Source organism: Lissotriton vulgaris, chromosome 11 (genome assembly GCF_964263255.1).
Source record: "Lissotriton vulgaris chromosome 11, aLisVul1.2, whole genome shotgun sequence".
NCBI lineage: Eukaryota > Metazoa > Chordata > Amphibia > Caudata > Salamandridae > Lissotriton > Lissotriton vulgaris.
This window is the reverse complement of record NC_141699.1, coordinates 656,213,956-656,240,500: the sequence shown is the minus strand read 5'-3', so window position 1 is coordinate 656,240,500 and position 26,545 is coordinate 656,213,956. Positions and strand designations below refer to the sequence as shown.

At 46.6% G+C, this 26,545-nt stretch overlaps 1 protein-coding gene and 1 pseudogene across 1 annotated transcript in view; both read right to left on the bottom strand.

The window, feature by feature from the left end:
• LOC147683291 (disintegrin and metalloproteinase domain-containing protein 9-like) overlaps positions 1-26,545 on the bottom strand; it is a 2,469,977-nt gene that overhangs the window by 670,862 nt on the left and 1,772,570 nt on the right. Inside the window, exon 14 of the mRNA XM_086944815.1 lies at positions 4,687-4,882. Within this exon, the coding sequence (XP_086800941.1) occupies positions 4,687-4,882 (196 nt within the window). The remainder of the gene's footprint in view (positions 1-4,686; positions 4,883-26,545) is intronic.
• The window catches only part of LOC147683293 (uncharacterized), a 29,885-nt pseudogene continuing 16,552 nt past the window's right edge, over positions 13,213-26,545 (bottom strand).

The following is a 26,545-nucleotide window of genomic DNA, read 5'->3' as shown; positions in this document are numbered from 1 at the left end:
TTCTGACCTCAGAGAGAAAAGGCTCTAAACTACTTTGTGTCAGAAAGTAGTCCATGGTTACATACTGGTAGATACCAGTCAGCCAGCACAGTAAGAGACTTGTACGATTCAGGGGGACCCCTCTGAGGTGTCCTCTGGGTGAATGTCATAATAAATCTACTATAGGCATCCACAGAGATTTATTAACACAAAGTGCAGCGCGGGGACACGCCGTCGGCGTCACCATGCGCTCTACAAATCTCCCTATTATTATTATTATTATTATTACCAAACACCATTATTTTTAGTGGAGCCATTTTGTAGCAGGGTAACTCGTAATGACCAGTCCCCAGTACATATGCTTAAAATGGCTTCCTGATCATTTGCAATGTTGTGGCAATGGAACCAGATATCACAGGGGCATATCTGTTCATGCAGGTATGTCCTCATATACAATATAATGCACCCTGCCTTAGGACTCCAAGGCCTGCTGTAGGGGTGACTTACATATAGTATATGCAGTGTGCCTTGGCATGGCACACACGGAGTGTGCTATGTCGTGTTTTCAAAATGGTTTTGGACCATTTCAAGCACCCTGCAACGGCAGCCTGCATGCAGTTTTTGGGTGGGTCCCTTTGGGTGGCATAATACATGCTGCAGCCCATAGGGACCCATTTAGTAGCCATGCCCTTGGGGCCAGGGGTACCATTAACCACAAATTACAGGGGTGCTAAAGCCCTTGCCAATTGGGCTACAATCAAGCATTTCATTTTTAGGGGAAGAACACTGGCACTGGAGCCTGTTTAGAGTCCTTCAGTGCACTCTCAAAGAGTCAAAAACCAGCATCTGTTAGTTCAAATGGGGGCAAAACGAGGTGGAACAACTGCAAAGAGCAGTCCAGTTTCCTACAGCTACTTCATATACTTAGAACCATTTATCAATATCATATCCTACCACATAATTGTGTATCAGCTCCTTGGGTACCCAGGGACTCACCTTTCCAGTGGGAACTGCTGGTATGCTGTGACCAATATTACTGGCCTCCATCTGTTTGCTCTTAGGTCCAGCTCCATGAGACTGAGCTCAGTAGCCATCATTCTCTTCTCCAAGATCCGTCTCTTCTCTTCTATGGGTCTCTCAGCCTCTGACTTTTCCTTCTCTAGTTTTAACTTGGTTAGCTCCAACTTAACCTTCCTCTCCTCTTTCATGTCCTCCAGTTCCTGTGGGGTCAGGCCCCTGACAGACACACTGCTCCATCTTGGCCTTCTGCAGGGGTCAAATTGGGCTCTCCAGGCACCTGGGCTGGGTACTCTCTTTCCTCTCATCCTCTCTTATGCTCCGTCCTCCACATTGCCAATCAAATCACCCTCTCCTGAGATGGACTGCCACCACTGCACCTCCTCAAAGACCCTGATAGCTACCTGGAGATCCACTTTGGTAGCCCTCTTGTCTGCATTCAGCCCCATCTGCTTGCAGAGTTTCAGAAGCTCAGTCCTGCTGAGAGTGTCTAAGTTGTGCAGCTCCATCTCCATGGAGAAAAAAGGAAGGTAGGGTACTTAAATTTAGAAAAGGAAGAAAACAGCCATTGGAAAAATAAGGAAGAACCTAAAATGGGTCACTCTGATGTCAAATTATTTATCTGGGTATCACTGTGTGGTACTGATCAGTCAAAGAGGCACCGGGTGCTGATTGGAGTTTTGCAAGCGCTAAAGAAGTATCACACTATCTATTTCAAGCACAACAAAAAAAGCTCTAAGGGTGCTTCAAAGTTATAGGAGGAAAAACACCCAACTCCTCGCTGCGTAATCAAATGATTAGGCACAATCAGATTTCACAAGGATTGAAGCACTCCACATGTAATAGCCCAAATTCAGCTTAGTCCATATAAAAAGACATCCAGAGAATCTCCCATGCAGATTATCTTCTTTTATTCCATTAAAGTTCTGATCCAATCCCAACCAACGCGTTTCGCCGAGGTTACTTTATACCTCTCGGCTTCGTCAGGGCTTATCTTCAATTCAAAACTGCCTTTAATTTCTCACTGGGGTGCTTGAATACATTAATCTCTGCAATCTTTGCACTTTTGTTTAGCGGAGGGAACAGTATCCTCGAATTTATGAATTCTCAGCTTGTATCTATGTGTTCCAAAATCGAGCACCACTCGTCTTGTTTCCAATTATCCAAACCACCTTATCTTTTACCTTCTTTCTCCACTGCCGAATAACAATCCGTTCTCTCCGCTGCCCTCATTGATCCGCACCCTTCTTCTCGCTCGACCGGCGTCCCGTGTACAGTCAAAGAGGCAGGTCTTGAGTCCCTTTCCGAATTCCTTGAGAGAGGAAGCTTTTTGGAAGGGGAGGTTGTTCCAGGATTTAGTAGCAAGGTAGGAGAAGGAGCGTCCTCCGTTGTAGCTTCAGCAGATGCAGGGAGTGTGAGGGAGGTGGAGTGCAGGTATCTGGAGGGTTCATGGTAGTTCAGGCGTTGGTTGATGCATGCTGGTCCTTGGTCGTGGAGAGCCTTGTACGCATGAGCCAGCGTCTTGAACTGACATCTTTTCTGGATGGTTTGCCATTAGAGGTTCCTGAGGTGGGGGGTGATGTGGGTCCATTTGGGGAGGTTGAGGATGAGTCTGGTAGCTGAGTTCCATACCGTTAGGAGTGTCTTCATGAGTTGGATGGTGATTCCTGCATAATTTGTGTGGCCATAGACAATTCTGCTGGTGACTAGGGCCTGGGTGATGGTTTTCCTGGTGTCGAAACGGAGCTAACAGAAGATCTTTCAGAGTCTGTGAAGGGTGGGGAAGCAGGCAGAGGAGACTGTGTTGATCTTGCATTTAAAGGTGAGTTTGCTGTCCAGGATGATGCCACGGATGAGGGCATGGTCTGTCAATGTGGAGAAGGATACTTCCATCTTGACTGTGTTGAGCTGAAGGCAGTTGGAGTGCAGCCTCCTGCTCTGAACAGGTGGCCAGAAAACTAGCCCTTGTGAGTCACTCTGGAGGTCCTGGGGCAGATAAAGGTACAGTCATTGTACCCAGGCAAAAGGCAGCAGAGCAGCAGGACAACAGGGCAGCAGTCATTCCGAGCAGCAGTCCAGCAGAATGGCAGTCCTTCCAGAAGCACAGCAGTCATTCTTCATGGCAAAGTAGCCACAGGTTCAGAAGTGTACTGAAGGGTGGGTCTGATGATCCTATTTTTATACTCTTGTGCCCTTCTTCTGCAAGGAGGGAGAAGCTTCTGGAAAGGTTCTTTGAAGTACATAGAATTTCCTGACTCTTCTGCCGTGGCTCCAAACTAGCTACAGAGACAATGTGGGGTCGCTAGTCCTTTTGTGTGAAAGGAGAGCACAGGCTATTAAGTTGCAAGTGGGGCAGTGCTCAGCTGTTCTCCCCCATTCTGATAGCAGATAGTTAATTGAGGTACACATAATCCCTCTATTGTGTGACTGTGTGGGAGGAATTCACAAAGTCTGTCAGCTACACCCATTAATGTAACCCAAGGCAGGCTGCAGACACAAAGGAGTAAGGGCAGGAAAACTGCAACTTTCTATAAGCGGCACTTTTAAAACTGCAATGAAAAATCTGCATTTAAAATTAAAGCAGGTTAATCATTCAAATTTCATGGACACCAAACATGATATAGATAGCTGCTCCCAGCTGGAAAAAACCTTGTAATAAATGTAATAAGGAGTTCTTAAGGTTATATTATGAGAGGGATTGGCCTCACAGCAGTGAAGAAAGAATTTAGGAGATGTTCACTACCAGGACATGTAAAACTTAAAAGTACATCTCCAACCTTTTAATTACACAACACCTTGCCCTCTGGGCAACCAAGGGTCTATCTTGGGGGCGTCTTGTATGGAATATAAGGGGAGTTTAAGTCTTGGCAAGAGGGTTTTAATGCCATGTCGACATGGCAGTTTAAAACTGAATTGAAGCTGCAATGGCAGGCATGAGGCATGTTTTAAAGTGCTACTTAGGTGGGTTGCACAATAAGTGAGTGCTGCAGGCCCTCTGGTAGCATTTAATTTACTGGCCCTGTGTACACTGAATACTACTCTACAAGGGTCTTTTAAGTAAATTAAATATACCAATCAACCCATGTTTAGGGGAGTGAGCACAAGCACTTTAGCACTGGTTAGCAGTGGTAAAGAGAACAGATTCCTAATGCTAACAAAAATGAGTTTCAGCAGAAACTGGAGGTAAGTAGGAAAAAGGTTTGAGGAAAGACCATCCGATGGCTTACAGGTCTACTATACATGGTTACTAGTTACAAGCTAAAGTGAATAATTAACAATATATATAGAAGATAAAATCAAGATGACTAATGATAGTGACCACTAAAACAAACGTCTGTTGAAAAATAACCCAATTTGTCATGCATTGCCTAGTAAAAACAGTATCAAAGAGGAAATTCAAGCCCCAACAAGAACAATGAATTTCAGCAAGTGCATGCTAGGGGTATATCACTAGCACATACATTGAAGCAGTTCTTACAAATGGAATAAAACAGAAACTCCTTTCTTTGATTTTGGCTTTAGTGCTTTAAAGTGAGGGTCTAAAATATCAATACAACTAAAGCTAACCAAATCCCAAGGTGACACTGCACATAAATGACTAGAGCCATCAGCCTAACGTTCAGTCGCCATTTAGGGAAATTCATATCCCATAAAACAAAACAACTGGTAGTTCAAAAGAATAACACATACCTTGGCCAAAAATCTTTTTGCAATGTTCACTATAGTCATAGCAATTTTTTTTGTAACATACAGACAGACCATTATTGCAGGGTGTTCCATCTTGAAAATAGAAATCAGCTCGACATGTGCTTGAGGTGCCATCACAGTACTCCGCAAGGTCGCATTCTGATACAGGAACTCTACAAGGTGATCCTACAGTAGCAAACTGAACATACAAGAATTTAAATTTAATTGCATTTGTATACTGAGATACACCAATTCACATGCCTTCATTATATACACTAGAAATAAAATAAGATATTGTTGAAAGTTATTTTGGTACACTAGGTTATTTGAGGTAGCAGTACGCAGAGCGGGCACGTCTATAAGACGAGGCTTCAAAAGACAATTTACTACAGTCTGGGGCTTAGATAATCACTGTACCGTTACTGTAGGTCTATATGTTGGTTGGTTCACTGGACCATGTAATCACAAAGACGACTAAGAAACAGAACATGAGAGTTCTGATGCTCCCAATTAACCAGGACACTAGGTACTTGGAATGCGACTAAAGCTGGCCTCCCAATCAAACTTCAAGTTCACTGTCCCTCCTCTCAGAAAGTATACCCGTGAACAGTTTAATTTTAGTTTGCACCAAGTGCAAGACCAGTTATTGATCCTTTGTTGGTTTTGTGAAAAGAGGCAGAATAAGTCTGTTAAAGGATCGATCACATTCTTCCCCAGGAGAGTTATCCCTTTACATTTATTTTTTTGTAAACATTTTTTATTGAGTTTTGAGATTACCACATGGGCGAAAGCCCGAAAAAAGTCCACAAAAATGACATAATCTTACAGGATTACCAATTATGGATTTATCCAGGAGTACACTTTATATGCGAAACAAAAGAACACACACTAAGAACTTTACGCAGACTACAAAGGCAAACAACTATCAAATCTTTTACACACCTATAACGACAAGAGAACACATTAGACATAGCAGACTGCAGAATGCCTACTGAATCACCCTTACGGGTATTGTGATGGAAGAGGCTGAATGTCAATACCCCTGTATGCAGCCCATCAAGACCACATTTTTCTATGCTTTTGGGGACAGCCTGGAATACAGCCATTTCAGCTCCCATACACTTATCCAGTGCTCCTCGCCACTTTCCCATTGTCGGGGGAGAGGTGCCCTTCCATAGTTGTGCAATATCCCGTTTGGCAATGACTAGGGCTAGGTAGAGTAAATGTTGCTGTAAGGGGGTACCCCTGGTGCCCCCAGGTAAGACTGTAACCTGTGACCCCTCCCTCTTGTTTTCACAGCCCCCGCAGCATCCCTCATGGAACAGGTACGAGGAGCGTTACAGCTATGACGAGGAGGATACAGACAGCGGCCCCTTTAACTGGTACGGTGGGATTGTGGAGGCGGGGTCCGACTCCGCCTTAAAGGACGAAGGAGAGCAGGTACAGGTGTGTCTATACACCGGAGGAGCGGTCAGCAGAAGGAGAGGTGCGGCGTGGAGCAAGAGGGAAGACAGCGACGAAACGTGGGAAGAGGACGAGGTGCGGGAGACTTCGCTATTGGAAGAAGAGAGGCGAGACGCATCGAGTACATCCCTCTCTTGTTTTCCATACGGGCGGTGACGAGGGCAAGACAGAGCCAGAAGGTGTACAGAGAAGACGGTCGCTAACAAGACGACGGGAAGAAGGGGTGAACACCAAGAGCCGCCGAGAAAGATGCCGTTCCCCCAGGAGAGCAGTACCCCGAAAAACCTGTACAGACTTTCTTTTGCAACAAATAAAACCTAGCAGTGTCGTAACAAAAACCGTCTCCTGCCTATCCCTGTCCCGCCGGTTACAGTGGTGAAGAATGCGGGCACAGGGACCATCTGCTTAACAAAGATGGAAGAGGTAGTACAGAGCCTGGTGAAGGGACAAGAAAGGATTGAATAGGCCATACAACAGCAACTCCTGTCAGCAGATGCCGACCGTGAAATCATGAAAGCCGCTATGGCCGCCCGTGCCCTGGATCCTCCCGTTATGACAGGACCGGTATCATTAGGGGTGCCCTCCCAGCACATTAGTGGGGTGTCCTTGCAGAAATACCAGCAGGGAGAGGACCCCGATTAATTTCTACTCAACTTTGAGAGAGCTGCCCGGGCCTGTGGGTGGCCAGTGGCCAAGGGGCCTTTCTTCCTCGTCCCCCTGTTGGTGGGCGAAGCCCAGGCTGCCTACCAGGTGGCCAATCCGACGGGAGATACTGCATACTCAGACATTAAGAGAATATTACTGGACCACTTGGGCCTGGACCAGGAGGCATATCGCCTCCGGTTCAGGAAAGAGAGAGGGGTGCCGGGAGAGACACCCAAAACATTGTTCGTGCGCTTAAAAATGGCAGCCGACAAGTGGTTGACCCCTAATCTCTGTACCAAGGAAGAAATTATGGATCGGGTATATCTCGAACAATTCTTGGAGGCCCTTCCTTTCGCGACCCAGCGATGGTTGAGGCAACACCACCACTTAACCACCGCCAAAGCAGTGGATATGGCAACCACCTTTTCTAGGGTCCAACCGAGGCCCTCTGCGATGTGGGAACACGAGAGACACAAACCAGTCGTCAAGATTGAAAAGAAACCCCTAAAAGTAACGGAGCCCGGCAAGTCAAGAATATGGAAACCTGAAGGTCCCACGCATAGCGGCCCGCAATGCTTCAACTGCGGCGCCTGGGGCCATATAGCAAGACTATGCCCCCGGAGGAGACAACCAGAGAAACCCATGGAAATGGGTTATCTTCCCCGATCTGTAATGTACTCAGCCGAAATGGGACATGCGTTCCGAGTAAGTGTAGGGGTAAACGGTACCTCCCTCCAAGCCCTGCTAGATTCCGGCTGTCGCCAGTCGGTTGTACAATCCAAACACGTAAAGCCCACACAGGTAGTGCCAAAGGAGCATGTTAATATCCGCTGTGTACACGGTGATGTTAGACCCTACCCGGTAGCTCTCTTGCCCATAGAGCCCCAAGGTCGTATACCCCATACAATCAGGGTAGGTGTGTTGGCCACTCTCCCCGAGGACCTCATCATAGGGACAGATAACCCTGAGTTTCTGGAAATGTTCAACCAGAGTCTGAAGCCAGGGAAAACACCAACCAGGGTAAAACCCTGAAACAGCCCATCCCCGCTCCAGTGTCCTCAGAACCGTGGATACTGGATCGCAGTTTTCCATTCTCCCAGACCAACGACGTCACTTTGTTCAACGCTTGGGAGGCCGCCGAGAGGACCCAGGACCCGGACCCCGTCCTGTACCCCCGGTTTTATGTGAAGAACGACCTGCTGTACAGACAAGGACAGAAGGACGATCCAGAACAACTACTAGTCCCAGTTTCCTTCAGGGAACAGGTGCTTTTCTATTCACATGCGCATCTGGTGGCCGGACACACAGAAGCAGAGAAAACCACCCAAAACATACTTCAACATTTTTACTGGCCCGGAATCTACAAAGACACCATGGTGTACTGCCAGGAATGTGAGGTATGCCAAAAACGGAACATGACCCGCCCCCCGGCCGTTCCCCTGCAGCCCCTACCCATTATAGGTGTTCCATTTGAGCGGGTGGGAATGGATCTCATCGGGCCCTTACCTAAGACTCGCAAAGGATTTCAATACGTACTCGTAATGGTGGACTACACTACGAGGTTCCCGGAGGCATTCCCATTGACCACAACCACGACCAAACAGGTGGCGGATAAAATGCTGGAATTGTTTTCCAGAGTGGGGTTCCCCAAAGAGATCCTCACGGATCAGGGAACCCCCTTTGTTTCCCGATTAATGAAGGAGGTATGTCAGCTTCTGCACATCCAGCAGATTCGAACAGCGGTGTATCACCCACAAACCGACGGGCTCGTCGAACAATATAACCGGACCCTGAAGAACACTCTTAGGAAGATGTTGGAGGTCAACTGAACAGAGTGGGATCAGGTGCTGCCTTTGGCCTTATACGTGATTCGGGGACAAAAACAAAGTAGTTTGGGATTCTCATCATTTGAGTTGTTGTATGGAAGACAACCCCGCTAGCTCTTGGAGATGACCAAAGAGGCATGGGAGAAGGAGACCCCAGAGGAGACTCTGAAAACCCTGGAATACGCCCGTAACCTACGGTCTAAAATCGGAAAGCTGAGAGATCTAGCTTACACCAATCTGGAACGGAACCAACAAAAACAAAAGACCTTCTATGACAAAGGAAAACGGTGGAGAAAACTAAAGATAGGTGACTGGGCATTGGTACTGTTGTCCTCCTCTACGCAGAAGTTCAAAGCTGAATGGGGAGGTCCCTATCGCGTTGTCGCCACTATAGGCAATACCAGCTATAGACTACAAATCAACCCACGGAAGGTCCAAGTCTATCACATCAATATGTTAAAGAAATGGCTGGGTCCCCCACCCGTAGGAGTACATCTGATGGACTCAAAGCACCCAGAGAACCCCAGCACCATAGATCAACTGGTGGTAAATGAGGACCTGATGGACGAGGAGAAACAGGACTTGAGGAAAACCCTACAGGAGCACGCAGAGGTGTTCTCAGACCTACCCGGTAGAACCACCCTTACCGAACATCAGATACAGACGCAACCAGGAAAGATAGTGAAGATACGTCCTTATCGCATCCCCGAAGCAAGACGTAGAGGGATCAAGCAGGAAGTACAGGATATGCTAAAACTGGGGGTCATCCGACCATCAAAGAGCAACTGGTCTAGCCCCATTGTGATGATTCCAAAGCCTGACGGATCACGTCAATTCTGCATGGATTTCAGGGCCCTCAACGAGATCTCAACATTTGACGCTTATCCAATACCGAGAATCGATGAGCTGATAGAAAAACTAGGGGAGGCCAGGTACATCAGCACGATAGACCTAACAAAGGGGTACTGGCAAGTGCCCCTTAAAGAAGAAGATCGGCACAAAACAGCCTTCTCAACCGAGGATGGACACTTCGAGTTTACGGTGTTGCCGTTCGGCCTCCACGGAGCCCCCGCAACATTCCAAAGGTTGATGAATACTGTCTTGAAGGATTTAACGTCCTTTACCTCTGCATATCTAGACGACATCGTCGTCTTCAGCCCTGACTGGGAGACGCACCTGTCCCATCTACAACAAGTGTTTGTAACCCTGAGTAGAGCAGGCCTGAAGATCAACGCAAAGAAATCGAGGATGGCGTTCCAGAGGGTGAAATACTTGGGATATATACTCGGACATGGCCTAATCGAACCGCAAATTGAAAAAGTCCGCGCCATAGCAGACACTCCGTTCCCTAACACAAAGAAGGACATGAGAGCGTTTCTAGGGCTGATCGGTTATTACCGACATTTTATCCCTCAGTTCTCCCAGTTAGCGGCCCCTCTCATAGACACATTACAAACAGGTTCACAGGAAAAGCTCTAAGTTCCCCCACACCCGAGATGCTGAGAGCCTTCACCTCCCTTAAGAGCAGGATTACCTCCACTCCGATTCTAACGTCCCCAGACTTTTCCCGACCTTTTTCCCTTCACACAGATGCCTCAGAATATGGGATAGGAGCGGTGTTATCTCAGATGGAGGAGGACGGGGCGGACCATCCCATCCTGTACATCAGTAGGAAGCTATTCCTGAGGGAGCTGAAGTATCCCACAGTAGAAAAGGAATGTCTAGCAATCCGGTGGGCTGTAGAAAAGTTGGCGTACTATTTGGAGGTGAGACCGTTTGCCCTTTATACGGACCATGCCCCCCTTCAATGGATGGCCCGGAACAAATCTAACAATGCTCGGGTCATGCGTTGGTTCCTGGCCTTGCAACCATACGCCTTCACGGTACATCACAAAAAAGGCGTTTACAATACGGGGGTGGACTATCTGTCTCGACATCCCCTTCCCGAACGGAAGAGTCCAGGGGGGGTGGTATGTAAGGGGGTACCCCTGGTGCCCCCAGGTAAGACTGTAACCTGTGACCCCTCCCTCTTGTTTTCACAGCCCCCGCCGCATCCCTCATGGAACAGGTACGAGGAGCGTTACAGCTGTGACGAGGAGAAAACAGACAAGGGCCCCTTTAACTGGTACGGCGGGATTGTGGAGGCGGGGTCCGACTCCGCCTTAAAGGACGAAGGAGAGCAGGTACAGGTGTGTCTATACACCAGAGGAGCGGTCAGCAGAAGGAGAGGTGCGGCGTGGAGCAAGAGGGAAGACAGCGACAAAACGTGGGAAGAGGACGAGGTGCGGGAGACTTCGCTACCGGAAGAAGAGAGGCAAGACGCATCGAGTACGGAGGAAGAAAGGAGAGAAGTACGGAGAATCGGAGAAGGACAGCGAGAGTTGTTGGCATCCGGAGAGGAGAGGAGATAACCCTCGGTAGCAGTGGAGGCGGAAACAACCGAAGCCAATCTCGGGGAGGAGGAGGATCGAGAGAGAGCAGAGGAATGGTCGGACGGAGAGCGGATGAAACACAGAAGCCAGGAGGCCACCGATCCCACGAGCCGCCCAGCCGCTCCCCTGGAGGGGTGTGGCTCACAGAGGAGCGTGCACGTATAGCGGGTTGGGTGGGGAGGAAAGTAAAGCGCAAAAGCCATCCCTGAACCCCTTTTTGTTAATGATAAGGGAGTTCACATCCCTCACCCTCCCTAGCGTGATACGAGCACTGGGTTGTCCTCATTCCCCCCCCGATTTGCACTAGTATAGAAAGTAGCTATCCTGATACATCCCTCTCTTGTTTTCCATACCGGCGGTGACGAGGGCAAGACGGAGCCAGAAGGCGTACAGAGAAGACGGACGCTAACAAGACGACGGGAAGAAGGGGTGATCACCAAGAGCCGCCGAGAAAGAAGCTGTTCCCCCAGGAGAGCAGTAAAACTTAGCGGTGTCGTAACAAAAACTCGTATCCTGCCTATCCCTGTCCCGCCGGTTACAGTTGCTTGTATCGATTGCCACCTATATACTCAGAACCGTGCAGGAGGGACAAGCGGGGGTCCTGCGGGAGATCCCAGGATAGCACCTTTCTGAGACAGGTCAAAACCTTGCGCCAGAAGGCTGCAGAGCTGTGCAATTCCACACCATGTGAAAGAAAGTCCCCTCCTCCCTGTCGCAGCGCAAACACAAGGGGACGCCACAACTCCCATTTCAGAGGCCCGACTGGGTGTAATACACGCGGTGTGTGTATTTAATCTGTGTAAGACGATATCTGGATGCCACTGCAGCTCACCGGGGACTGGCTATCGCCACTGTCCAAACATCGTCCGTTAGGTCTGGAATATCTTCCTCCCATGCCTTCTTCGTCTTGTGCAGGGTTGTAAGAGTGTGCGTTATCAGTGTCTAGTATATTTGTATTATTTTATGAGCGCCCAGATCCCCCATGAGGAGGCGGCGTTCTAACTGGTTAAATTCAGGGAGATCCGGTATGTTCGTCAGTGAGGGAGCCAGGACTTGCCGCAGCTGGAGATATCTGAAGAACTGTGTTTTGTGTAACTGGAACTCTTCCTGGAGTCGCTAAAACGATTTAAGAACAATACCCTCATGACGTCCCCAAAGGTCGAGATGCCAATCAAGTCCTACTGGTGGAACCCCTTCAGGGCCAAAGCCTGGCGCAAGTAAGTGCCGTGCCATAGAGGCGTTGCCTGTGTCAGCCGCCCCAGATCATTTTACATTTTGAGGTCTAGCAAGAGTATTAAATCTGAATATTCTAGAGAGAGGAAGTTCTCACTTTCAGAATTGTTGTCTCTTCAAGAAAATATTTCTGTACAACACAAAACATCAGATTTTTAGACAGATGCGCTTCTAGGTATATAGAACAAGTTACTCACCTTCGGTAACTCCTTATCTCGTACAGTCTCTATCTAGCTGCAGAGTCCTTAGTTTATCCCCAGGCATCATACTGGATCCAGAATTTTTTTCGGGAATAGTACCCCTGCGCGACAGTAGGTAGTGTCAATCGGATCTGCAGGGCATCATCAGCGTCGTCCACGCTGGATGTGGCATGCACAGTGCCCATCTAGGCACCACCCAGGTGCACTGGCATCCGTTTCATCCCAGGACATTCCACGCAAGTAGCACAGAACCACAAAGAACAATGACCACTGGTATGGAAAACTAGGCCCATGAATGGGGATCGCGCTATCCCTGAACATCCATTCGCAGAGCGAAGAGGATGGGTGGGTCAGTCTGTCACATTAGAATGAATAACCAAGCAATACTTTCCAGGAGTAATGTCTTCAAAAAGATTTAACACTAAAAAGTTTTCCAGGACAGAAAGGGAAAAGTGCCCATCCCTATGGTAAAGACTGTCCAGGCAGTAGTGTTTTGTAAATGTGTGCAGAGATACCCAATCCACTGCCTGGCAGATGTCCAGGACCGGAACTCTACATGCTAACGCAGTGGGTCGCAGCACTGGCTCTACTGGAATGGGCACGCAAATCCACAGGCTGTTGCTTCTTGACAAACGCATAGTATATTTTGATACAGAGAATGATCCGTCAAGAGATAGTCAATTTCTCTACCATCTTCCCTTTCTGGGCTCCAACATACTCCACGAAGAGTTAGTCTTCCACCAGGAACTCTTTTGCGTGGTCAAGTAAAACAACAATGCTATTTTTGCGTCCAGCTCCTCTTCTATAGAGGGATAAGGCATATCATATAGGTAGGCACGGTTATGGACTAGGACTGACCTACATGTCAGAATAACATTGCAGACTTCAGGTGAAAGGTCGTAAGCTGTCAGCCGTCCCACTCATTCCTCCATGCAAGGAGGCAGAATGTTGACAGGTTCTGGTAGAGAAATCTAACATTGCTGTGGCAACAGAAGATCCTACCGAGTGGACAGCCTAATCGGAGAACCGATGGCCATGCTCGACAGCTCTAGCTACCAAACTATCTAAGCCCAGTCCGGAGCCATAAGGATGACTTGGGCAAGATCATTCCTGATCTTCTTGAGAACTCTGGGCAGGTGTGGTATGGAAAGACAGGAGGCCTTAGGTCCACATGACACCAAAAGGGTTTCCGAGGGAGAGTCGCCTAGAAAACTCCAGTGCGCAGAGCTGCTAAAATTGCGCGTTCTCGGCGGTGACTAGCAGATCTAACCAAGGCTCTCCCCACTGCAGAAAGAGACCTTGCACCATCGCCGGATGAGACTCCACTCATCATCCGCTGGGCATATGCAGAGATGCAGAGCCTTTTAACAAAGGGTCCATGACCCCACCCGCCCTGTTTATTGCAGTACCACATGGCAGCGGTGGTGTTCATGAACACCTGCATTAGTCTTGCCTTGATGAAGGGTAGAAAGTCTTTTAATGCCAGCCGGATCACCCGGAGCTCCAGAAGGTTGATATTGAGTCCAGTTTTTACTGCAGACCAGAGGCCTCTAATCTCCAACTCTCGCAGATGGCCGCCCCATCTCAGGAGGGATGCATCTGTCACCACTGTCAGATCTGATTGGGGATGGGAGAGGCGTTTGCTGTTGACCCAATCAAATTCAAATTCAAAATTTGATTTGATTTAGACCTCAACTGAGGTCAACAAATACAAAATCATAATTAAGAGTAGTTGTATTTAAACTTTCAGGTCAGCTTTAAAACTCATTTTAGGCGCAGTGGATTAAAATTGACAAAAATACATGAGTTTGCAATTGTTAGATGTATGCACTTTTAAATCAATTTTACAAACTCTCTAATAACATAAGCAAGTTATAGCGACCTTTGACCCTGCTTGCAGGCAGGTCGCTCCCACACCGCCACTCGCCACCTGCTGCTTCTACCGCTGCTGCGACCCGCTCGGCCGCCGTCTTCCCCCCCGCTCTCTACCCGGCCTTCCCGCCGCTGCCTCCCTGCGGCCCTGCCCCCAGCACACCCATTGGCCTCCCTGCTTCTGCCTCCCAGCTACTCCTCCCTCCCAAGCCTCCTCAAATGCAGGCCGAGAAGCGGCCGCGCAGCGGGGGCGCCACTGGCGTGCCGTAGGTGCGCCTAAGGCAAGCCCGTCTGTGCCCGTCCACGCCTGGACCACGCCCAGCGCCAGAACCCCTGGACCCTACGAAAGCCACGCCACCAGTCTCCACTACGACGCAAGCAGCCTCCACGCATTCAACGCCGGTCGAAACTACAACTGCTTCCAGGCCGCCCCAAACGGACCCACAGAACTTTCTCCTGCCGCACCTGCAGCTTCACCTGCGACAGAAACACCAAACCTCCAAGTACTGGACCCAACCACCTCCACTGCATACTCCTCAACACCCGCTCTGTACGCAAACACGCCGTCGATCTCTGGGATCTGCTCAACACCTCCGCCCTAGACATGGCCTTCCTGACCGAGACCTGGTGAAATGACCATAGCCATCCCGACGGCTACGAGATCACCAGCAGAGATCGCGCCAACGGAATCGGAGGAGGAATAGCCATCATCCACAAGTCAACCCTCAAAGTAGCCACCCACGCAGACGGCACCCTCAACACCGCCGAACACCTGCACTTCCGAATACACACCGGCCCCAACACCACCCTCAGAGGAACACTCATCTACAGACCACCAGGACCCCGGGCTCAGTTCAGGGACTCCATGGCCGACCACGCCAGCACCCACGCACTCGCCTCCACAAACTACATCCTCTTCGGGGACCTGAACTTCCACCTCGAGAACAACAATGACGCCAACTCCGCCACCCTAATTGACAACTTCGCCAAACTCGGCCTCTGACAACTCGTCACCACACCCACCCACACCGCCGGCCACACGCTTGACCCCATCTTCTCCACAGGCTCCCACGTCGCCTTCAGTCACACCACAGGACTAACGTCTACATGGCCCCCCTCGCAGTAGTGGCACGCCACCACGACCTCAACATCATCTCCTACGCCGACGACACCCAGCTCATCCTCTCCCTCACCAAGGACCCACACACGGCCAAAACCAACCTCCACGAAGGAATAAAAGCCAACGCCGACTGGATGAGAAGCAGCCATCTCCAGCTGCAATCGGACAAGATGGAGGTCCTCCGCAGAATCTACAAGTGGATCCCAACTGAAACAAGAAGAACGGTGACAAAAGGCCCCCGTCAGCAGCAGACTGGACTATGGAAATGCACTCTATGCAGGAATCCTAGCCAAACACCTACGACGACTACAACGCATTCAAAATGCCTCCGCCTGACTAAATAACGCTCAGGAGTTTTATATACTATATTTTCTGCAAATGTTCTGTAATACTTTAGTCGAGTACAGTGCTCCTTATCTAATGCAAAACGTAATCTTGGCATTGGGTGTTTAAAAAAAGAGCTTCAAATGCGCTGGAGACCAAGCTTGCAAAAGTGCTACAGCGCATTGTGATGCCTCAAGGGCTACTTTAAGGTTCCTATTAAAAGTGTGCAATGCCGATTCTTCTCTAAAAGTCTCCAGTTTTAATATAGGTCTTAAGGAGCAAGGAGCTGCATGTAAAATGTTAAAAACCCACCATATAATATTGGATATGGCTTGAGCATATATGCTCGTTAAAGAAAGCGTGAGGCTTAAGGATTGTACGGGGACCGAAAACTTTCAGCAGTTTCCGTAAAATTATCCCTTCTTTCACTTTTATTCGTCGCCAGGTGGTAATCTGTATATATTCCAAGGCATAAGATAAAATTTATGGAATGTTTATATGGTAGACCCTCAGCAGTGATGTAAAATGTCTATTCCCAGTTGAGGTGTAGAATCTCTGTAATGCCCCAACATGGGAGTCTGCCTTTTGCCTGATGTGCTGAAAATTAGAAGCATTTTGGAGGTTATGAGAAAAGATTCGGCCCAAATAAACATATCCTTTCACTATCTCAATCAATTTACTTGCCAGTGACCAGGTGAAAGGCAGATATATTCTTCTTCCTCTGAAAGGTAGAATTGTAGTTTTAGAGGTGTTAGGGACCCCAAAAAAATATTTTGTGTATCTAGTCAGTGCGTTTTAATGTCTTTGTAGAGCAATTGGGGTGCAAACGAATATAAAACAATGTCGCCTGCATACATTAGGCTTTGGATTTCACTTTGTGCTAGTTTTTGGGGAAAAATTATTAATATGGGAGAAGTACCCCGGAAGGTCGCTTTTATAGATGGAAAATAAAAAGGGGGTGAAGAGGCATCCTTTTTTCAGACCATTCATAGTGGGGATTGGACTAGTTAGGCCCCGTTCTCCCAACATTTTGACTCTACACCAAGTTGCTGTACGCAAGATGTAAGGAGATCATGGGGGATCCCTAAATTCTCTAGCTTTTTTCATAGCCTTGGCCTATCCACGCTGTCAAAAGCAGTTGAAAAGTCAATAAAAGTGTAGTAAACTATTTGTGATTTTAGCACTACGTTCTTATCAAGGACAGTCTGGAGGATAGCAATATTGTCAGTGACTGAATGATTTAGGCGGAAGCCAGCCTGTGTCGCAGGAATCACGCAGTTCGAGAATGCCCAGTATTTTAGGTGGTCCAATACACATTCCTGTGAATATCTTTCCAGTGGCGTCTAGGAGAGCAATTTGTCTGTAGTAAATTGGATTCGACCTAGAGCCTTTTTTTAAAAGGGGGTCCACATTGCTCCCTTTCCAGGATTTTGGTATGTTCCCCTTGTCAAAAGTATTGAAAAAGAAGGGTTAAAATTGTGCTACAATCTTAAGGATTTGATTGCAGGACTTTGATCGGGATATTATCTGGACCCATTGCTCCGGATGATCTGGCAGATTTAATGAAAGCGGCGATCTGTGTAGATGAAGTAGTTAGCATGTCCTGATCTGATTGGCCCTTTCATCTGGGGGACTAACTGGGTGAGGCTTTAATTTGACTATTAGATTTATATAATTTTAAGATTTGTTTTTCCCATTCTGATGATGAAACTTGCGACACTTGGATTGATTTATTTTCCCCATTTGTGTGGCTACTATGTTTCAGAATGCCTTGTTGTTTCCACTTTTTACTGCGGTGTGGATGTCGACCTAGTTTTTATCCTTTGTGACTTGATTTTCTTGGTCTTTTTTCATTGACAGAGTTTTCTCAGGTTTCTTATTTATCTTTGTCTTGTGGCACAGAAAGATAGAATTTTCATGAAAAGAGCTATGCTGCAGATTACATAATCTAAAATAGGAGAACTACAGTTGCCTATTCTATTAAATGCTGCCGGGATGTCTCCTTCTACTCTTCCACTGAGGACAACACCATTTATTGCTGAAATGTGGGATAGATGCAGTTTCCCTCGTTTATCTGTTCTTATATTAGCTGGAAATATGGGGATTGGAATTGGTCATACTTCCTCTTGTGCTGACATCCCCCCGTTGTTCAAAAGTGGGTTCAAGATTTTTCCGTTGAAGTCCCCAGCAATGATTGTAGGTGCGAACCCACTGGGCTCCAGAGTTTGATTGACTTTCGCAAAGGGTTTTTCCAATAGGAAATTGTTTGAAGAGCCGGGTGGGATGTATATGTTGAAGAGTAGTAACTCTAGGGCAAATTCCGTACTTTCATTTCGGTACTTAGAGGGTCATTAGGATCGCGGACGGACTTGAGTCCGTCCCCGACCCCTGAGGAGGAGAGAACGTCCGCAGGGGCTGCGGCGTTCCCTCCGAGTAGATTAGGATGTGACCGCCAGGGTGGCGGTCACATCCTCTATCTTTAACATTCCGGCAGGTGCAGCTTCAAGCTGCACCCGCCGCAAGGTTAAAAATGCATGCATCGCATTTACATGCACAAAGCAGCAGGCACTGCGCAGTGCCTGCCGCTTTGTGCACGCAAATTCAAGGGGGTACCATAGGTACCCCCCATGTGCACCCTCCACCCCCCTTCACCCAGGGGGCCCGCAACGGGCCCCCGAAGTGAAAGTCCGTATGCTTTTCCACGGCGGAAAAGCCGCCGTGGAAAAGCATGTATTTACCACCATCCTAATATGGCTGGCGGTGTCTGATAGACACCGCCAGCCATGTTAGAGCTTTTCCGCCGCGGTCGGAAGGCGACAGTGGCGGAAAAGCTGCGGACGGAATTCCAGACCCACCAGCCATCCTAATTTGGCGGTGGGTCTTGGGAGGCTCCGCAGCGGTTTTTCCGCATCCTCCGGGCCGGCGGTGGCATCCGCCGACCCGGAGGATGCGGAAAACCCGCAATCATAATCGGCCCCTTAATGTTAACGCATTGCACGTTTGGCAAAAAGAGCTCTATTTCCTCAGGGTTCCAGTCAAATTCTTCTTTTAGCAGGATCGCGAGGACCCCTCTTGCATGACCCCTTCCGGTGGCCTCTGCTGCATTGACAAGCACAAACTAGTCTTTCTGAAAAAATGGGGCTAGGGTCCATGTTTCTTGTAGCAGCACTATATGTGGGGTTCTTTCCGGAATAAAAGATAACTTTTCAGAGGTTTTCCCGGCTATGTTCCATGATACTATCCACACCCAGGAGTTTTCATAAGATTGAGATGTCTTTTTTTGTGTCTGAACAGTTCCAGATACGGCGCACTTCCTTTTAAAGTGAGATCATTAGGAGGCCGTCCTTTATTTTACTAGGTGTTTCATTGCCCCTGGATTCCTGGTTATAATTATATGGGGGAACCTCATCCCCTATGGACCCTTTTGAATATTTGTTGAGATCATAGGTTTCTTTAACTTCAAAAATGTCAAACCCGTTTTGTGAAGAGTGTCACTTTTTTAATTATTATAGAAGGAATTACGTTAGACCAGAATTCTACATTTGCCACCGAAGAGAGATGTTTGTTTGGGAAAGAGACTTATTTTATCTCTGTGTTACGAGTGAACTGAGTGAACGGATTTTATGTAGTAGGTTGACTATTCTCTCACGATTTAGTGGAACATAGGGCCCGATGTAGGTAGCCCTTTACCGATCGGAATCGGCCGAAAATACCGATTTTCGGCCGTTTCCGATCGGTAAAGGGCTATCGAGATGTAGGGGCACATTTTCGGTAATTTTACCGAATCGTTATCATTACCGAATCGGTAAATTTACCGAATCGGTAATGATAACAATTCGGTAAAATTACCGGAAATGCTATGTAGGTAGCCAATGTTCCATCAGCACATGGCTTACAGAATCGGTATTTTACTATGGAATAAAAATCCATGGTAAAATACCGATTCCTTTGTACATGCACATCTGTGCATGTACACATGCGCCATGTGACAGACAGACGTGCCCTTAGGGCATGTCTGTGTGCCACATTGCACACATGGCCGTTTTGGGGGTGCTAGAGGGTGTCAAAGTGACACCCCCTGCACCCTTGCCAAATTCGGTATTTACCGATTCGGTAAATACCGATTCGGTATTTGACTTTAATCCTATGGGCTTCAAAGGCCCATAGGATTCAATAGCAAATACCGATTCGGTATTTACCGAATCGGTAAATACCGAATTTGTAAGGAATCGGTAACGATTCCAGATGTTGGGACCTACATCCCATTTACCGATTTTGAAATACCGAATCGGTAAAATTCGGTATTTCAAATTCGGTAAATGGGATTTACCTACATCGGGCCCATAGTCACTGGGAAATAAATCTGTTAATTCCAGAACATTTGATACTGATTGCTCCCCGCTGTCTGGTGATTTCCGAATGACAATGTGCTTTACAGTTACCGGGTAAACGTGCTTTTCAGATTTTATAGGAAAACTTGGTGCAAGAGGATTTAAAGCTTTAAGATCTTACTGTGTTTCAAATAGAGCAGGCCGCTGAGCTGTAAATTGAGTTGCATTTGTGGCTTTTGAGTTGCAACTCTTTTCTTCTTCTTGTTATTTTTTGTTAATTTTTGCGTGCATTTTTTCCCCTTTTTTAGTTTGTGGTGTTATAGACTCTTATTTGATTTGAGTTAGATGCGCCCTCTAGAGCCTTGTCATCTTTTTGAGTCGGGAGGATGGAGCCTCCTTTTCGGGCCTTTTGTGCGAAATTTGGGAACTTAGGAGTACTAAACTGCTTCCATTTAACCTGTTGAATTGCGGGATTTGCAGTCCAAACTCTGAAGTTTTTCCCTCTCATTTTACCCTCCAAATGTCTCCTTTGCTCTGTGCTAAGACCTGTATGTTAAGCATTGCACGCCCAGCAATCATTTTGTGTGACCAGCCCCCCTTCCCGCCCGAGTCAACAGTAATCTTCTGTAAGCTGTTTAAACTTGTGTTTAATAGGGACTGTGCACTTTGTTTTTTGGCCAGGAGAGGGAGTAAAGATTTATACAAATAGTGTTGTTAGAGGACAAGTTTGTCAGGCCCTAGCCAAAGTGTGGATTGAGCCTGTCTGTCTCCTAGGAGACTTCTGAATAGAGCAGCTTCCCAGTCCCAGTCCCAGCCCCACACCCAAGCCAGCAGACCTAGGACTGCTATTAGTTTACCCCAGCTCCAAGCAAATCTGCAGCTGTCTCTCACACCTGCCCATGGCCCTTAAGGCTTCGCTGGGTGCACCCCAAATCATTCTTCCCCATCTTGTGAGATGCAGCCCACCTGTGCGCCAGATTGCAGTGAGCAGAGTTCAGGATGTGGTAAGGAGGCAAACTAGTGCTGTCTCTTTCCTAAAGAAGTGAAACAAACGATTTTCCCTACCTGTGATTACATCATCTTATTTTTTTCTTTTTAAATTTCTTCAACTGTTTTTACCTGTGATTGTTACAGTTTAAAATTGTAGTTTTAACCTGCTAGTGATTGCATCATTTATCCCATGTTTTTGTGTTTAAACTTGTGTTTTTTCCTGCCCGTGACTGCTTCCATTTAACCTGTTGAATTGTGGGATTTGAAGCCCAAACTCTGTACTTTTATCCTCTCATTCCCCATGGCTATCAGTTTATCTAAGTGTGCTAAGACCTATATGTTAAGCAGTGCACCACTAGCGATCATTTTGTGTTAACAAGACAGTGAAACTACCCCCCCCCCCCCCCCTTCCCCCCTGAGGCAGCAGCAATCTGCTGTACACTGTTTAAACTATGTTTAATAGGGACTGTGCACTTAATTTTTTGGCCAGGAGAGGAACTAAAGTTTTATACATATAGTGTTGTTACAGGACAAGTTTGTTAGGCCCTTACCTGCAGAAGTCCAAAGTGTGTATTGAGCCTGTCTGTCGCATAGGAGATTTCTGAATAGAGGAGCAGCTTCCAACTCCCTGGCCAGAAAACCTTGTCTAAGGTAGCTGGGACTTTATATAGTCTGATATTGTTGGGTACATGTGTACACTGATTGGTGGTTGTATCTGGTGTTGCTATTGGATTAGGGTTAGTGTCCTAGTGTCCTCATTGGTTGGGTATTTGAGTGTTCTGATTGGTTTCCGGGTCTGTGATTCAATCAAGGTAGGGGTGTGACTATGGGGTTAGGATTTCTATTGGAAGTAGGGACTAGGGCTTCCTGTGTTATTGGTTGTTGGGACTAGGGTGAGACTAGGGCTAGGGTTAGACCTTTAATTGGAAGTAGCGATTAGGTCTTCTGATGTGATTGGTTGCTGGTCTAGGTGTGGGACTAAGACTAGGGTTAGGCTTTCTATTAGATGTAGGGACTAGGGATTCCTGTGACTTTGGTTGCTTGGACTACGGTTGGGAATACTGGTAGGGCTACGGCCACTATTGGACGTAGAGATCAGGGTTTTTGAAACTGATTGGGTGCTTGAACTAGGGCTAGGATTGGCTGTAAGGTTCTGGTCTCCTATTGGTTCTAGATTTTAGGGCTAGTGTTGTGATTGGATAGAGTTAGGGATAGGGTTCCCATTGGCTGAAGGGGTCATCTGACTACTAGGGTTATAAACGGCCAGGGCTTAGGGCTTCTCGGTCCGGGCTTCGAGGCTAAGGGTGGAGAGGACAAGGGTGAGTGCCTGTTTGAGGCTGTTTGAGACTGGTCGGGACCAGGGCCAGAAATACTGCCCATTTTCCCATTCAGTAATACCCACTGAAAGTATGTGTCCCTCTGTATATAAGCATTTATTTTCACTATAGATATGTACCAATCTTTGTGTATTGCTTCGTGTACACATGTGGAATAATTATGTTGTTAAAAAAATTAAAAAATAATCTTTGGTCTAGATGAACTTGCTTCCATTGTGCCTTCCATGTACTTGGATGGATCTGTGGGTCTGTTGCTTTTCTCCTGAAAAAGCATTTCCAATGCACTACCCTAGTTCTCATCCTGTACCTCTATCAGTAGCTTTCATCTGCATATACTTACCTCCTTTATGCATCTTATGGATCTATATTATTATCACTTTTTCCTAATTTAGCATTTCCAATGCACTACCCTATTTTTCAGCCTATACTTTTCTCTATAAATCTTCTTGCCCAACTTTCTGACTCATCTCAAACTTCTTTCTACTACTCTTTCCATGCACTACCTTATCTCTCACTCTAAACATCTATCATTATATCCTCTACATCCACTCTCTCATTTATCCCAAACCCCATACCACTACTATGATCTCCAAAATAACCCTTTCTAGACTTTCTCTTACTCAACCCCTCCTTGCATCATCTGACACCTCTTTTACTAAACTGATCCCCAAAGTAAACCTTTCTAGACTCTTCCCTTCCATAACCCCTGTCTACTCACCCAAAAGCCTCCTCCTACTGCTATGACCTAAAAAAATAAATCCTTCACTCTTCTGTCCATCCTCTATCCTTTTCAGTCAAAATAACAGACTAACATGTTCACTTCTCTAATTCCACATTCCACTACACTAATTCACCACTAATTCTTTATGGGTTCCAGAGTAGCTTGCTACTCGACAACAAAGCGTTTCAACACCCCATCAGGGTTACAAGAGCTATATAAATGCAAACCTTTTTCCCTTTTTTCCCCCTCCCCAAACTTTCTCAATCCAAATAACTGACTAACATATCCACCACTCAAAGTACTTCATATTTCACTATTCAAATTTCAACACTAATCCTTTATGGGTTCCAGAGTAGCCTGCTACTCACCAGAAAAGCGCTTCAACACCCCATCAGGGGTAACAGGTGCTATATGAATGCTAATCTTTCTTTCCCTTCTATCTCTCCACTATCCTTCCCACTCTGAATAACTGACTGATATCCACCACTCAAATTACTTTCATATTTCACCATACTAATTCACCACTAATCCTTTATGGGTTTCCGGAGTAGCGTGCTACTCGCTCAAAAAAGCGCTTCAACACCCCATCAGGGGTAAGAATCGCTATATAAATACAAACTTTTTTTTCTCTGCTATCCTTCTGCTATTCTTCCGAATCAAAATAACTGACTAACATACCCACCACTTAAAAGTTACTTGCATGGTTCACTATACTAACTCAACACTAATCCACTATGAGTCCCGGAGTAGCGTGCTACTTGCCGAAATAGTGCGTTGACGTCTCGTCAGGGGTAGTAAGCACTATACAAATGCAATTATAATACATACAAAACTATGGGCCTCATTAGGATCGCGGACGGACGCGACCCCAGAGCAGGAGGGAACCTCCGCATGGCATGCGGAGTTCCCTCCTGTGCAATTAGGATGTGACCACCACCCTGGCGGTCACATCCTCTATTTTTAACATTGCGGCGGGTGAGGCTTCAAGCTGCACCCGCGGCAATGTTAAAAATGCACGCATTGCATTTGCATGCAGTAAGAGGCAGGCACCGCGCGGTGCATGCCGCTTTCTGCATGCAAATGCAGGGGGGTACCATAGGTACCCCCATGTGCACCCCCCACCCCCCTTCACCTAGGGGGCCCGCAACGGGCCCCCGCAGTGAAGTTTCGTATGCTTTTCCACGGCGGAAAACCCGCCGTGGAAAAGCATAATTTACAGGCCATCCTAATATGGTGGACGTTGTCTGGAAGACACCGTCACCATATTAGAGCTTTTCCGCCGCGGTTGTAAGCCGACCGCGGCGGAAAAGCTGCGGACGGAAACCAGGACCCACCAGCCATCCTAATGTGGCGGTGGGTCTCTGGTCAGTCTGCTGCGATTTTTACGCATCCTCGGGGCCGGCGGTGGCTTCCGCCGGCCCCGAGGATGCGGAAAAACCGCAATCATAATGACCCCGTATATGAGGATTACACTTAAGGAGTGTTCTCTAGCAGGGGTTCCTCAAATAATTTATCAAGAGAATAAATGTTTTCGCAGTTGAAATTATTAGTTTTCTGTTTGGTTGGAAAGCCCTACGTCTGAGTCGCTCTCTACTTTTTTAGAGAATGCGAAATTCTATGCACAGGGGGAATATAGAGACTCTTTTTTCATCCACAGGTGTTGTATTATTCCTGTTTGAGTTTCGAGTATCTGGTCCGTATTTCCCATGTTCTTTTCTAAGAGTAGTAATATACATTCCTTGATTCTCTGCAGAGACATGTTGGTGCTTGAAATAGGATCTTGCCTGTTTGGTGATTGTTGCATAATGAATGATGGAAATTTGGAAGAGTGTGAAGGGTTTTACGTCACGTTAAAATGAGGTTGCTTGGTTTACTAGAGAGCAAGTGCAATGGATTTTTTAAAGAATCTCCAGAGACGGTGTGGTGAGGCAGCAGATGATCAATGTCCAGAAGGGTGAATTCAGTGGCTAATATTTGTGAAGCCAAGATTTGTGAAAGAACCTCTGGTTGTTCTTTTGCAATGGTGTGGGGGGTATGCTCTCAGATCACCATAGAATCCATGGCCTCTGCTGGAGCCACAGGCTCTATGCCATGTCTGAGTTCTGGAATCTGCTTTCTTTCATGATCTACTTCCTTATCTTGGTCAATGTAAGCCTTCAACAGCTCTGTGCCAACGGCTGATTTGTCTGTAGCTTTAGTTAGCTCTCAGTGTCCTCTCAGCACAATTGGAACTGATAAACCCCCAACTTTTGGTGTATTGTTAAGAAGCTTGTTCCATTACAACGCATGGCATTACAACAAATTTTTAAAAACTACCTTTACAACGCATTCCAAAACATCGCATACTACCTTTACAACGCATACCATTTGTTAAAATGATGGAAGCTCAATATATTAATAAATTGTAGTATTCATTTCAAGTTGAACAGAAGAAGCACAGCACGTCTGTTATAAGGCAAATCTTCAATGAATACAGTTGAACAAAGAATCTGGAACCCAGCATGTAAGATGCAGGCACGCATCATACATTCCAGGCTCCAGCAACAAGAGAACAAGGATAGACATAGAAAACAAGAATTAAATAAATAAAGAATGCAACACATCTTAACCCTAAACAAAAAGATATTAACTTAAATATCTACTGGGTACTCTTTTTGGTCTGACACTATCTTTAACTCTAGCAGCAATCGATAAATCACTTTGTACAAAGTTCTGAGGACATTTCTTGTAATTGTGTACCAATCTTTCCAGGTTACTATCAGGACAAGTGATCTGAGAATTAAATGGCTTGTAAGTATCAGGACACTTAGCCACTCTATGAACATTCCAAACTCTCCATCTTGAGTGACTACACAATTTTTAAAAACCTTAACCACCTTAATAGGAGGAAAAAATGTGGAAAACCCTTTGGCAAGAAAACCAGGTTTTTTAATCCTCACCCATTCTCCTACCACAAAATCATTAACTTTGACATTCATCTTTGAATTAAACAAGATCTTCATTTTATGTTATTTATCCTCAACACGTTTGGCAATACAATCAAGATCAACAACAGAACTATTTTTGTTTAACTTTTTAATCCACCAGGGACAAATAACAGAGGATGGCTCTCTTCCCTTAAGAAGTCTAAAAGGACTTACACCAGTGACAGAATGAGGTGTGATACGATATGTCCACAACCTTTTCCTAACAACTTCCAACCAATCACCATCAGAAGAATTCAGACTGCTAATACAATCCTTAAGAACTCGGTTGAAACGTTCAACCTGACCATTTCCCTAGGCTCATATAAGGACGTAGTATGATGTTTAATACCACAACTCTTAAGAAATTCCTCAATATCAGAAGAAACGAGCTGCGTACCGTT